The 13,323-nt window shown below is 39.3% G+C and overlaps 1 protein-coding gene and 1 pseudogene across 1 annotated transcript; both read left to right on the forward strand.

The window, feature by feature from the left end:
- The first annotated feature begins 6,159 nt into the window (after window positions 1-6,159).
- LOC120471690 (glycolipid transfer protein-like) lies at window positions 6,160-9,325 on the forward strand. Its single transcript, XM_039661590.2, has 3 exons — window positions 6,160-6,663; window positions 8,613-8,852; window positions 9,095-9,325. The coding sequence occupies exons 1-3, from the start codon at window positions 6,655-6,657 to the stop codon at window positions 9,275-9,277; spliced, it is 432 nt and encodes a 143-aa protein (XP_039517524.2). The 5' UTR covers window positions 6,160-6,654; the 3' UTR covers window positions 9,278-9,325.
- Window positions 9,326-10,946: 1,621 nt separating this feature from the next.
- On the forward strand, window positions 10,947-13,078 carry LOC148981788 (trace amine-associated receptor 13c-like; annotated as a pseudogene).
- Window positions 13,079-13,323: the final 245 nt, after the last annotated feature.

A 13,323-nucleotide genomic window follows, 5' to 3' on the forward strand; every position in this document is an offset into this window, starting at 1 on the left:
TCACTCCCCTGATCTCAATCTCAATAGCGACAGATGCTAGACACTGCAGTCTTCGGCCTCCTCGTTAGAGCGCCCGACTCTCATGCCGGAGACCCGAGTTCGAGGGTCGAGTAGGACCTGGGTGGAGGGGTTACAAACAGAATCAGTGGAGATGCTGGAGGAGCGTTCAGGGCCTTCCACACCAAGGACTATAACTATAAAGATAGTTCTAAAAATCATTCTTGTTACGGCCTTTGGCCTGTTTTTGGTCGTTCCCCTGCTCCTCCTCTCTTTCAGGCTTAATTGCTAACACCTGGGAAGATGGTGCTTTAAATGGGAGCTTCTCCGCTGTATGGTGGCTTTTTCCTGATCCGGTGGCTGAAGACTCCGACGCTGCTCGGTTAGCTGCTTCCTAGACCTCGCTCTATACGCCAGGATTTCACAGAGATGCACCTTTAAGTTTATCTGAGTTGATGTCTTTTATTTTTACATCCAACATCTGCACACACACACACACCTCTACAACACATCCCAGCACTTACTTTACACTGCTGATGCTGATATCCATATCCCATGATTAATTGCGTTATTTGTATTTGCGTTCGATACACAATAAATTTATGTTTGGCACCATTTGTTTATGGCATGGTCTCCCATTGATTGTTATGGCCTGGAGTCAGTCATAACATTCTCCATATTAAAAGGAATAGCAGAGTTCACACCAAAACTATAATGATAAAGACATGAGGAACGATATATTTAGGAGCACTTTGAGAATGTTTTTTTCCCCAGCTGTCGAACGATAAAACACTGACAGCCAATCCGAATCCACTCGAATCTAAAGGGCTTGTGCATTTAAAATGGCAGTCGACATTGTGGTGAAGTTTATCGCCGAGGTCCAGAACAATCCACCGCTTTTAGAAATGGATATGGAAAACAATCGTTCATACCCTTCTGAATAAATGGTGAGAATAAAAATTCACTTTTAGATTATTAGATTGTTTACATTAGCTTTACTCAAGACACAGCATGCTGAGGACATCTGCTGGTTAAAGCCGTATAAATGCAACAAGAACCGCAAAAACATGTTCAGTGCCGTTATACATATTTTGAAACCGCAGCGCGCAAGCTTAGAATAAACAGGTTATCGTTCTTTGATTTATAGTTTGTTCATCACTGAACATTTAAAAACATAAGCTGTGTCCCAATGTGAAGGCTGCGTACTTCGAAGGCTGTAGACTTCGAAGGATGCAGCCTATTTGGCCTTCGAAGGACGCTTCATGTAGCCTTCGTGGGATTTCCTAATTGCGCAACCAGGTGTTCCCTATTACTGCTCCTGGCGCCAAGCAACGGAGCGAGAGTACAGCTGCCACCCTGATCATTCATTTAATGAAACTAAGTAAACAGCTATGGAGACAGGCTATTGTCATTTTGTTGTTTTATATTTTACTGGAAATTTTATGTTTTATATTTTCCTGTCTTTAAATGAGGGGCAATATATAAAATCACATAATTTCAATTCACATAACCACTAAGAAAATATTTCGAGTCATGTATTTTCGGCTCAAGAGTTGGCCAGAGCTGGTTTAATGCTAGAGGCTGCGTCCTGAATAGCCAGATTACACTGTAAACTGTTCAAATATTGGGTATTAACCTACGTAAATATTGTAATGAAATAAAAAATAATAATGCTAAAACATATATATAGCCTATATTCAAATGTTAATCGTACCTTGATGCGATTTTGTAGGGTTTTCTTTTTATTGTCTTTAAATGGACCATGGTGAATATATTTATACAGGCTGTCAATCCTATTTGAATATTTTAAACCAGTTGGATATAAAAAGTCCAGTGCAAACGTCATTACTCCCGCTCGTCGTCGTCAGCTGTCAGTCACAGTTGCTAGGCGACAAGAACAATCCTCCGCAGGCTAGACCGGTCCGAGCGCTTCAGGTGCGCACTTTGATATGGGACGAAGTTGAAGTTAGCAACAATTTGTTAATATTGTGACAATGGACCAACAATTTGTTACTTTAATTTTTAAAATAACCAGTGGAAGTCTGGGAGAATGTAAGGAACTTCATACTGCGATAGTATTCATGTACAAATGTGAAGTAGCCTACTTTTTTCCCTCACACACAGGACAACAACACTACACATTTTACATTAAACGACACAAAACAAAAGTATATTATAGTTTAAATGTATCAACCTTGCAAACACTCAGAGACCCTTACAAAAATAAACAAATATCCAGAGCGATCTTTTGTGTACTCATTTAAAGTTGCATAAAATAATGAAATAATGAATAATAAAGAAATACAATGTACAAGAAATACAATACAAGGCTATAAAAGCCGTTTTCGCATTTCCACTTGACAGAACCATGCAGTGCTGACGAATGAGGTAAGATGAATAAGAAAGAAAAAAAAAAAACGAAAAAACCCCCAAACTTTTGGCTGTTAACACTGGTTTCTCTGGCTATTTGAGTAAATAAACACATACTACTTTTACATTTAAATGTGAATTTGCCGTCCACCACTGAACTCTTGGCCACCCTTTTTTAAAATAAAAATGCTGTCGTCACCCGCGCAATGATTTATGGGGTAGGATCGGGTAGGTAGGTAGTCCGCGAAGTGTCCATGGGTTTTTTTTTTTTTTTCAGGGCATTTTCCATTTCCTGCATATTTATTTTGCCTTCTAACCTTTCTTTGTCGTTTTCCCCAATCCTTTTAATATTGCTCTTAATCATAGTAAAAAAGGATTCACAGTCCTCTTTGTGAAAATTTGAGCTATACAAATCAGAGTAAAAGAGTTGAACTTCCTCTTGTATTTGGCTAGTATCTTCTATGACTGTATCATTTTTTGTTAATTTGCAGATTCTTTTTTTAGACTGTCTAGACTTTTCTAAGCCATAGAAATATGTTGTGTTCTTCTCACCTTCTTCGATCCATCTAGCCCTGGACCGTACAAAGGCTCCGCTTGCTTTTTCTAAATAAATTTCATCAAGTTTTTTTTGAAGGGAGTTCAACTCTGTTAGTTCTTCCTCCGAAGCATTAGTTTTACCACAGAGTACGTTAATCCTTTTCAGTATTTCCTTATGTTTTAGTTTACTTGTTCTTGACATGCCTTTTCCCGTTTCAATTGCCAACCTTTTTGTTTCAAATTTAAACCATTCCCACTTCCCTTTATTTGACATATTCATTCCTTTTACTTTTATACAGAGGGATTTTATTTGTTTACAAAAACCATCATTTGATAAAAGTCTATTGTTTAGTTTCCATATATTTCCCGAAGAGTGTGATTGTTTGGTAACTAACGAGGATAAGCTTATTAAACAGTGGTCTGTGAGTGGAGATGTTATAATCTCACACTTCTGAACATTATTACTTATTGAATGTGAGATTAGCCAGTAATCTATCCTTGACCGTTGGTTCCCATTTGAAGCACTAATCCATGTATATTCCAAATTTGTAGGGTTATTCAATCGCCAATAATCAAAAGTATTAGTTTCAATACAAAAATTGTGCAGTACTTCGTTATTTTCAGGTTGTTGGCCTCTAGGAGGTAATCTATCCAACCAAGAATTTGGAGCAATGTTAAAGTCACCTCCCATAACCACTTTATCTGTCATATAAACCGCTTTCCACTCTGTCACTAGATTACCCAGTTTCTCTAACATACTTCTGTTGTTCACTTTGTTATTATATCCGTAAACTGAAAGCACAATCATTTTTTGGTCACATATTTCAATAGCTGCAATCAGCCAATGGCCATCTTTATCTCCTAAGTAACTAATTACTTTCCCTGTAAACCTATTACAAAGTATCATAACACCTGCCGAATAGTTGGTTCCATGAGAATATAAAACATTATCCCCCCACTGCTGTTTCCAAAATTTTTCATCTGCTGTACCCGAATGTGTTTCCTGTAAAAATATTAAATTTGCCTTAAGTTCTTTACAAAATAAAAATAGTGCCTTGCGCTTTGTACTGTTTTTCAAACCTCTAACATTTAAAGAAGTAAACAAAACCGACATTGAACACTAAAAAACAAAAAAAGATAATGCCTAATGTAACGCTCTTGAATTAACAAAAAAGCAGGAATGAGCAATTCTGCCCACAGTAAGCTATATTAGGGCTCAACCAAACCTCCAGGTGTTACAGTCAAAAAACTTGGGCTATTTAATCATATCAGTCTTTTCTTTCTTTTTTTCAGTCTATTCAACAGCCCATATAACAGAAGAAACAACAATTTGGGAAAAAACCGCGTGATTCGTTTTTCAATCAACCTTGTAAAACGTACCATATTGCATCAAGGATAAACCTTTTTCCCATCAATGATCGCGTATCCTTCCTTCAAAAAAGCCTTCTTTCCGCGGCGCCTGGCTTCATCCACCCGTGGCCACAGCTTCTCCCTCGCCTCCCGATCTTCTTTGGAGAAGTCCTTTTTAAAGCTGATCTTCTTCTCTTTGCACACTCTGGCATCCCTCGACATCTTCCACACGTCTTCCTTCACCGTACGCAAAACAAACTGCATAATGATAGGTCTTGGCATGTTATTATTCGTTGCACCTTTTATCCCCAAACGATGAACGGTGTCAACATTCCGGCGGAGGTCGTCCACAGACATGGGGACCACTCTCGTAAGGATACCTATGACTTCGTCTCTGATCTTCTCATCTTCCTTCTCAGGTAACCCAAAGAGCCTGAGGTTCCATCTCCTCTTGTATCTCGCAGCTTCCAAAACTTTCTCCTTCAGGGATTTGTTTTCTGTAGCCAGGAACTCAACTTGTCTTTGTAATTTCTCGATGTTTTCTTTATTTTCACCCGTGGCTTGTTTGATGGCGTCGGTGCGTTCTTCGATGTTCTGTATTTTGACTTCTATGGCCTCAAACTTTTTCAAAGCTTCTTGAACATTATTCATTCTCGCTTCAATGTTTTCCAGCTTCCCATCTAGACCGTCAAATCTTTTCATAACAGACTCAATAGCTTGCGTAAAGCTATTTGCATTCTCGTCCCTTGCCTTTCGCGCCTCTCTTCCTCAGCTTTTTTGCTTGCGGGCTACTTACAGGAGTATGGTCGTCCTCGAGATTATCACAAGATTGCTCCATTTCTTGGATTTCATGTTCACTCGTTTCACTCATATCCCTCAGCGCAATGGTGCCGTAGTCATGGTCGACGATAATAGCGTCGCGGAGTTTTTCCATTTTTTTCCAGTATTAATTTCGGTGCAGTTAATTCGTCAAAAAGATCAATAGTTTGTCAAAACCGATTAACAGTCACTTCCGTTACAATATGGTTTGGTTTATTTTCCTTTTAAGTAAAGTTGGGCGTGAAAATTGAAATTTCCTTCAGAGCCTGCTCGAGACCAAACCGCTCACTCCGCCATCTTGATTCTCCCCCCGAAGTGTCCATGGGTGCTTCTCAATATCCCTCCTCGTCTCCTCGCTCCTCCGTCCTCCCTCCTATGACCCGGAAACCGATCGAGCTCAGCCATCTTGAAGGACATCTCAATTCTCTAATTGCACCGTGAGGAGTCGAGGATCGAGGAGTGAGGAGGCTTCCTGAGGAGTCATGAGTGAGGATACACAGGTGCATCCTACGCGGAACTGTTATACTGACTAAACGTGACGCACGTGTCAATTCTCCTCCCCCTTCACATCGGTCACAATCATTTTAATTTATACTTTACCTTTGCAGTTTATATAAACCACACATCTCAGATATTTCAACAGTATAGTCTATCTTTATTATTATTTATTATGAATTTATTAAATAACCAAACTTCAACAACATAAGGGCAGATCCTTTTAGCGCTGCTGATGACACTGTGGAGTGACGCTCGAGTGATCAAGTATTCCAATGGATATAAAAAAGCTTTTATCCGATTCCTCTGTCCTCCTTTCCTTTCCTCGCTTCCTTCCCTCACGTCCTACAGGGGGTGGAGTTGAGACGCAAGGAAAGGAAGCAAGGAAAGGAAACGAGGATGCACAAATAAGAAATGAGAAGCACCCCATGTATCCTTCCTTTCACGGGGAAATGAAGGGTGCATTTGGCGTCGCTTTTGAAACAGGTAAGCCTTCGTCGCGCTGCAATGACGCAACCGGCCTTCGAATACGGCCTTTCGGAGGATGCATAACTGAATTGGGACAGCCTTCATCCCACCGCGATGACGCAATCGGCCTTTAAATGCAGCCTTCGGGATGCAGCCTTTGAATTGGGACGTCCTTCGTCGCGCGGGTGTGACGCAATCGGCCTTCAAATACGGACTTCGGAGGATGCAGCCTTCACATTGGGACACAGCTATACTTTACTTTATCATCAGCTTTACTTCCTGCTCACCACTTTACTTCCTGCTCACCATTTCATTTAGTCTCAAATGAAAAATGCTTGGCATTGAACTCGCCAGAGATCGCCCAAAAAAAAGGATATTTATAATTTGTTCATCACTGACCATTTAAAAACATACTTTTACTTTATCATCAGCTTTACTTCCTGCTCACTATACTTTACTTCCTGCTCATTACTTTACTTCCTCCCAGTCACACATTTTGTCTGATCTAAGACTGGCCTTGGACTGTGGATTACTAACTTTTCTACTTACCTGAATGATTTAACTTCTGAGATTTCTCCAAGATCCTGTCTTCTACATCACTCTCTGTTTTTCAAGGGAATGTTGGAGGTAAAGACATTGTTTATTCATTTACTCTCATGGCAATCAAAAGGTATGTGTGTGTGTGTCTGGAAATACTTTCCATTTGAGGTCATCTCCTCTATCTGCACCTGCAAACCCAAGGACTGATGCATTATTCTTAGGTTGCTCATTGTTTGTTGTTTAAAGTCACCTGTTTTGGACTCTTTGCAAGAAAGCATTGGATCATGGGTGTGTATTGATCTGGTGTAACTTTGCTGTTTGAATGCTGTGCTTTTTTTCATTTAAAGTGTTGCGCTGTCCTATTTGGTCACTCTTGCATCTTTGCATGATAAAATGGCAACATTGTGCAAATGTTTTGACAAACATAGTATAAAACAAACAAAAGCATGAAAGTGTTTTGCCTTGTTTTTAGTCCTCTTTCACATTCCTTGATCCTGCTCTGATAAACATGATGAAATTTGCATTGTTTAAAGTTTTTAATGTCCCTAAACGTAATATTTTAGTCAGTATCACTGCCGTCCTGTGTGTTAATGGGATGGTTTTAGTAGAGCTGCTGTTTTAATCCGAGTGTTTTTTCCTTATGCTGTGAAGGGTCTAGTACTAATTTGCTATCATAAAGGCCTATTTATGTTCAATGTCTCTTGTTTGTCATATTGCTAATGTGACTAATAGATGTCAGTAAAGAGTCTAAAACTGTGTTATCCTGGAGTGTGCCGTGTACATCTACAAATTGTTTTTTAAAAAAGTTAAAGTTACGTTAGATTCACTTTCTGCAAAACAATTCAGTAAAGATCTTGTGAAACAGGCTACAATGCTAACATGTCTATTTATCAGTAGTGTTTTTAAAGTCAGTAGTCATATATTAGTCTGATATTATAGAACAGCTTATTCTATAATATCAAATGCAAAGATCTGTAGCATTTGTTCTGGTAATTGTTTGGCAATGAATGGTTTTGTTCATTAGCGCTGTGTAAATTCACATCTTATCCACAAGTTTCCGAGGGGCGCTCCTGTAAAAAATAAAGTGGGTGCAACTTCCGGTGAGGCGGCAGAAGTAGCATTTCAATGGTATTTTGTGTGTTAGTTAGCGAAGAGGCTAGCTGTTTTTCGGAGAATTATTTTACTATTTAAAGACGCAAATCTTTATGAGAGATGTCGTTACGGAGCTCAGGGACAACATGTGCTGTTCGCGGTTGTATGTATAACCGGACTAAACTAGTTCAGTGGCTTAAACGTGATTGTTTTGAACATAAGCTGAAAACGAAATCAGAGTGATCCTGTCAGAGCCCGTCTCTGATCCTGCCAACGACTGAAGTTTCCATCACCTCCCAAAAGACGCCGAATCTTCCTGCGTACATTTGTTTAAATTCTTAATATTCTATAAACTCTCTCAGCATGTGATTGGCTGTTCGCTACTGATGTTACAGCTAAACTCAGGATCAAAGCCTGTGTTGACAGAATACCAAATGTGCCAGTTAATGTATTCAAGCAGCACATTCATTTATAATTTTGAATAAACTCCAAAGCACAATGACTAAGTGTGTATTTTTTATTTTAATTGTTTATCAGCTCACACAACTGTCTGTCACCATGCCTTGATGAGTATTGATTATTAATAATGTTATTATAATACTCCCAATCAACTACTGCGGAGGGTAAAGGTACTGTTATTTCACCCTTTTTAATTTCGTTGAGGTTGTGTTCCCACATCGTTAGCTAGTTTGGATCGCTATAACTTGAATGACTGTCAACTGTTGAATGAACGAGTGTCAAGCATGTCAAGTCGCGCTTTGTTTACTTCAAACCGGAAGTCGCGCCCACTTCTGACGCAAGGCCTCATGGGGCGTAGGAAACTTGTGGATACGGTCTCGTAAAACTGAAATGAAGTGGCGTGGATGGTCATCAGCAGTGTGTTGTGCTGTTTTATTTCACATTATAGAGAAATTGTAAATGTGCAGCAAGTGTATGTGTAACAGGTTTTTGGGAAATGCAGCCAACCAGTTTGTTTCCATGGTGACGGCGAGTGGCTTCCTGTCCTGGAGCTTGGCTTCCCTAGCCCGGAGAGAGGTCTGCGGTTCATTCAGGTTTTACTGCAAAGTCTAGTGGATGGGGAGAGAGATGAGGACAATCCCAATCTTATCCGCATCAATATCACTAAAGCTTATGACCGAGCCCTCAAGAGGCATCACGGCTGGATTGTCCAGAACGTTTTCAAGGTGGGTGTTTTCTGTAACTGTGTGCATGATGTCATTGTGCTGTGCATGTAATGAGGCCTGGAAAACTCTTGTAAAGGAAATGATCTTGTAAACATACTTTTAAAAATCCAGTGATCATAATCATGGAAAAGGCATGGAATTTAATTAGTCGAGAAATGTGGGTCATCTGTAATAGCGAATCGCTTTGCTATTGAGACAATGATTGCTTGCTTACCCCGCAATTTTGTTTGGTTTTGCTGCAGGCCGCCCAATACGCTGCGCCATGCAGATCCGATTTCCTTAAAGCTTTATCCAAGGATCAAGAAGTTGCAGAGGAGGAATGCTTAAGGAAAGTTTGCCAGTTCTTGATAAACTTCACTGCAACTGTAGATGCCATTTATGAAATATATTCTGCAATGAATGCTGAACTGGACTACTTAGTTTAAAACATCCTTTAAAGATGAAGCAGTAAAGTGTATTCCTCTTTAATTCTGCACAGTTTTCATACTCTATATGATACATGTCCAAAGGCCTGTTCACACCAGGAACGATAACTATCTAAGTGTCCACACCAATGCAGGATTACATTCTATTTATTATAAGCCTGCGTTGTCATCTGCCTCTTTAAAGTCAACATTACATCAAAATCGACCATTTGAGTTTGTTATTATATTATAACTTTTCAGTTTAGAACCATTTCTAAAAATATATCTTTATTGTTAGGGTTAAGGCCCTGGTATACTTTAAAGCAAATCGAAGCATGAACAAGTGTGACGTCATTTCAGACAAAACCAGGCCAAAACAAAGTTTGTTTGAAGTTTGTTTCAGCTTTCCAAAGAGGCTGGAGAGACTCCCATTGGCCCGTGGGGATTATGATGTGGAAACCGCTCCAGTTCAGTTCATCAAGGTCAGGGGCCGTATTCACAAAGAATTTTATCTTACCACTAGGAGTACTCCTAAATCGCACTAAAATATTTTAGCTGGAAGTTTTCTCTTAAAAGTTATTCACAGCGCCTTTCAGACCTACTCTCAGTAATGAAAAATGAAAACTCCTAAACTAAGAGCGAGTCTTCGTTGCTACATTGTAACACATAACACAGAAGGTGAAAAAAAAATATAATCTTAAAGATAAGCATCACATAGGCAGAAACATGTTTAATAATAAATTATTACTGATTAAAAGCTATTGAAAACAGATGTGTTTTAAATTGTCTTTTAAAATCCTGCACAGTAGCGGCGTCTCTAATGTGTTTAGGCAAACTATTCCAAAGTTTAGGCGCTGCCATAGCAAAGGCACGATCACCTTTTTTATTTCGATGTGTCCTAGGTATTCTGAGTAGCTTCTGAGTCGCTGATGGCAAACTTCGTCCAGTCTGATATTCATTTAAAAGATCTGACAGATAGGCTGGTGCGAGTCCATGCAGAGATTAGTACACCAGTAACAAAAGTTTAAAATCAACCCTAAAGTAGACTGGAAGCCAGTGCAAGGAGATCAGGGTTGGAGTAATGTGTTCAATGTGTTCAGTTTTTTAATCCCCATTAAAAAATCCCAAGGCATCATATACGACGCTTTTGCCAAAGCAGACAGCCAACGCACATGGCACCCTTTAGCGTCAATATAACACGCTTCGGTTATGGGTAGGTTTAGGCCTGGCGTAGGGTTAGGGTTAGACCACTATCAGGCGCCTTCTGCCCCATATATATCTGCGTCTCATATTGACTAAAGGGTGCCATGTGCATTGGAGGTCTATGCTTTGGCAAAAGCGTCGTATATGATAACACAGTCTCATCCCAAGACGTCATATAACTGACGTCTTGGGGCGTATTTTGACCATACGTCAATATCCGCCTTTTTAGGGCCCCCTTAAACGTCGGTAGATGGCGATCCCAGGCCGTCATACAACTGACGCTTTACCTTTAACGTCAGTTAGGTGACGGGTTAGGTTTAGGGTTAGGTTTAGGTATGGGGTAGAGTTAGGATCCCATAACCTCATCTACCAACGTTTAAGGGGGCCCTAAAAAGGCGAATATTGACGTATGGTCAAAAGACGTCCCAAAACGTCTGTTATATGACGTCTTGGGATGAGACCGGGTTGTATATGACGCCTTGGGATGAGAACGGGCTGAAATAGTATACACAAGACTTGGCCTCGATCTTGATAATTATCCAATCAGAATTTTAAAAAAGTTGTTTAATTATTCATTAGACTTTATTGTGCACCTTAGTAGAAATTTGTCTTTGACTTCTCCGAACAGATATGCATCAGTGACACCATAGTTAAAATTAGGGGTGCGCCAATCCGATGTTCAGTATAGGTATTAGTCGGATACTGGCCAAAATCACTGGATATTGTATGAATCACCGGAGTATAATACGATCACGGATCTTAGTCCTAAACTGTCATACACATGCTTAACAACACCTGAAAAAAACGCCGTAAGGAGAGATGAGCAACATGCGCCACACAGGCAAAAATCTGTTTTCACAACAAAACCAGCCAATTGCTTCTTAAAAAAATAACTACGCGTTTCGGGGTGGGAGAGGAGCGCAGACTTGGCAACCCTGGCGTCACGTGAACGGAAGCTTGAACGTGACTGACTGAGGTGAGACCTGCCCGCAATTATCATGTCAGCTGTGTGGAGTTATTTTCAAAAAGTGTGCATTTTATTTTGTGAGTCTCCACAACGGAGATGGATTAAAGAGGATGTTACTGCCCCCTCTTGGGTTAGATTGCATTATAAGTTCTGTTGTTTTAGTCAGGTTTGTTTCCAGTTTAAGATTCTGACACCAGTCCTGCAGTAAAGTGATTTGGCTAAAGTAAGCTTCCTCATGTGCTGCATGTTATTTTCTGTGAGAAGTCCTACCAAGGCCAGGTCAATACTAGTTGTCTAACAATATGTCAATATGTCCGGCTCTTTTCCACATCTTGAGGAGGCTCAATTGGAGCAGGTTTTGAAACAGAGTCATTGCACAAGTCATTGTCAAATATACTTCTTGTGTTTGCACATTTAAAATGGCTTGTCTCACGTGGAAGATAGTCTGTAAAGCAAGGACTGTAAAGTAGTTCACAAAATGGCAGTAAAAAAGTTGGCAGGTAGTACACAGAGATTTACCTACAGTATAACTAACAGTTATGGGTGTGTGTAAAACCAAAGCATGTGTATGATGTGGCCAGGTTTCATTTAATATAAATAAATTCAAAAAACTGACCCCAAACCAACAAGCGTGAAAATCCTCCCACAGCTACAAAATGTTGCTATGAAGTGGTCTTATTTTTGAAACTTGTGGTATTTCGAATACGTTTTTAAAATGCTTAACAGGGTAATGACAGATGTAGATGATCAAGAAACTGACTACTGCTTTTTGAGCAACAATCTGTCATGCATCAAAGAAATCAAACCTCAAGTGGAGTACTTTGTTTTGTACGTTTTCATATCTTTAGCAATTTTTTTTCACTGTGTTTCTGAACCTGCTGGTGATCATCTCCATCTCTCACTTCAAGCAGCTTCACACTCCAACCAACCTGCTCATCCTCTCTCTGGCTGCAATATTCAACAAGGGTCACCACCAACAAAGCTGTTTTTTGTATCATTTTAATCTGGCTATGTTCAAGCATACATTCGGTTATGTTATGCAATGCTATTTTTCATACAGAGAACCAAATTAGATGTTATGGGGACTGTATTGTTACGGTCAAGTTTGAGTATGTTCTCACAGACCTCGTCGTTTCATTAGTAGCCCCTTGTTCAGTAATAATATCTTTATATGGGCAGATCTTCTGTGTAGCAAAATATCAATCTCGGCTCATAAACTCTGTCACTCATGCCAGCGGGTCAGACAAAAGACGGCAAAAACACTGGGGATTGTTATAGCAATTTATCTTCTACATGGCCTCTCTTTTTCCAGGATATGTAACCCTAACTGTAATGAACATTATGTGTTGGATTATGTATATGAATTGTTGTATGAACCCCCTCATATGCACTATTTTATAGATGGTTTAGAATATCAATTAAACATATTCTGTCCCTGAAAATATTTGAACCATCATCAGAATACTTAACTCTGTTCCCTGAGATAAATGATGAGTGAGGGATAATCTATAATGTCAATCGCATGATTTTTATTATGTGACTGTTTTCAATTTTTTTTTAACTTTGTTTTCAACATCTATGCTGTTTAATAACACTTTTAAAAACAATACACTGTAAGCCTCAGTTAAAATTGTATGTCCAAAAATAAATAACTAGGAGAAAAACAACTATTTAATATATATATATATATATATATATACTGTATATATATATATACATACATATAGGCTCTGTTGGTCCTGTTAATAAAGTGAACTGGTTTCCACAGCCATGAGAGAGCCATGGAGAGCCCAAAATCTGCCATGAATCGTTGAAGTAACTTCAAGCGTGCCTTTTTTACACGGCATTTTCATGAGAAAATCTTTAAAGACAGAATATTCAAACAAAATGTATACAG

This window comes from Pimephales promelas, chromosome 4, assembly GCF_988280905.1.
Source record: "Pimephales promelas chromosome 4, fPimPro1.hap1.1, whole genome shotgun sequence".
Classification (NCBI taxonomy): Eukaryota; Metazoa; Chordata; class Actinopteri; order Cypriniformes; family Leuciscidae; genus Pimephales; species Pimephales promelas.

What these genes read in the sequence shown, in the direction of transcription:
- LOC120471690 (XM_039661590.2), top strand. An exon ending in TTGTCCAGAACGTTTTCAAG is followed by an intron (nt 8,853 to 9,094) that starts GTGGGTGTTTTC and finishes GTTTTGCTGCAG; the next exon opens with GCCGCCCAATACGCTGCGCC.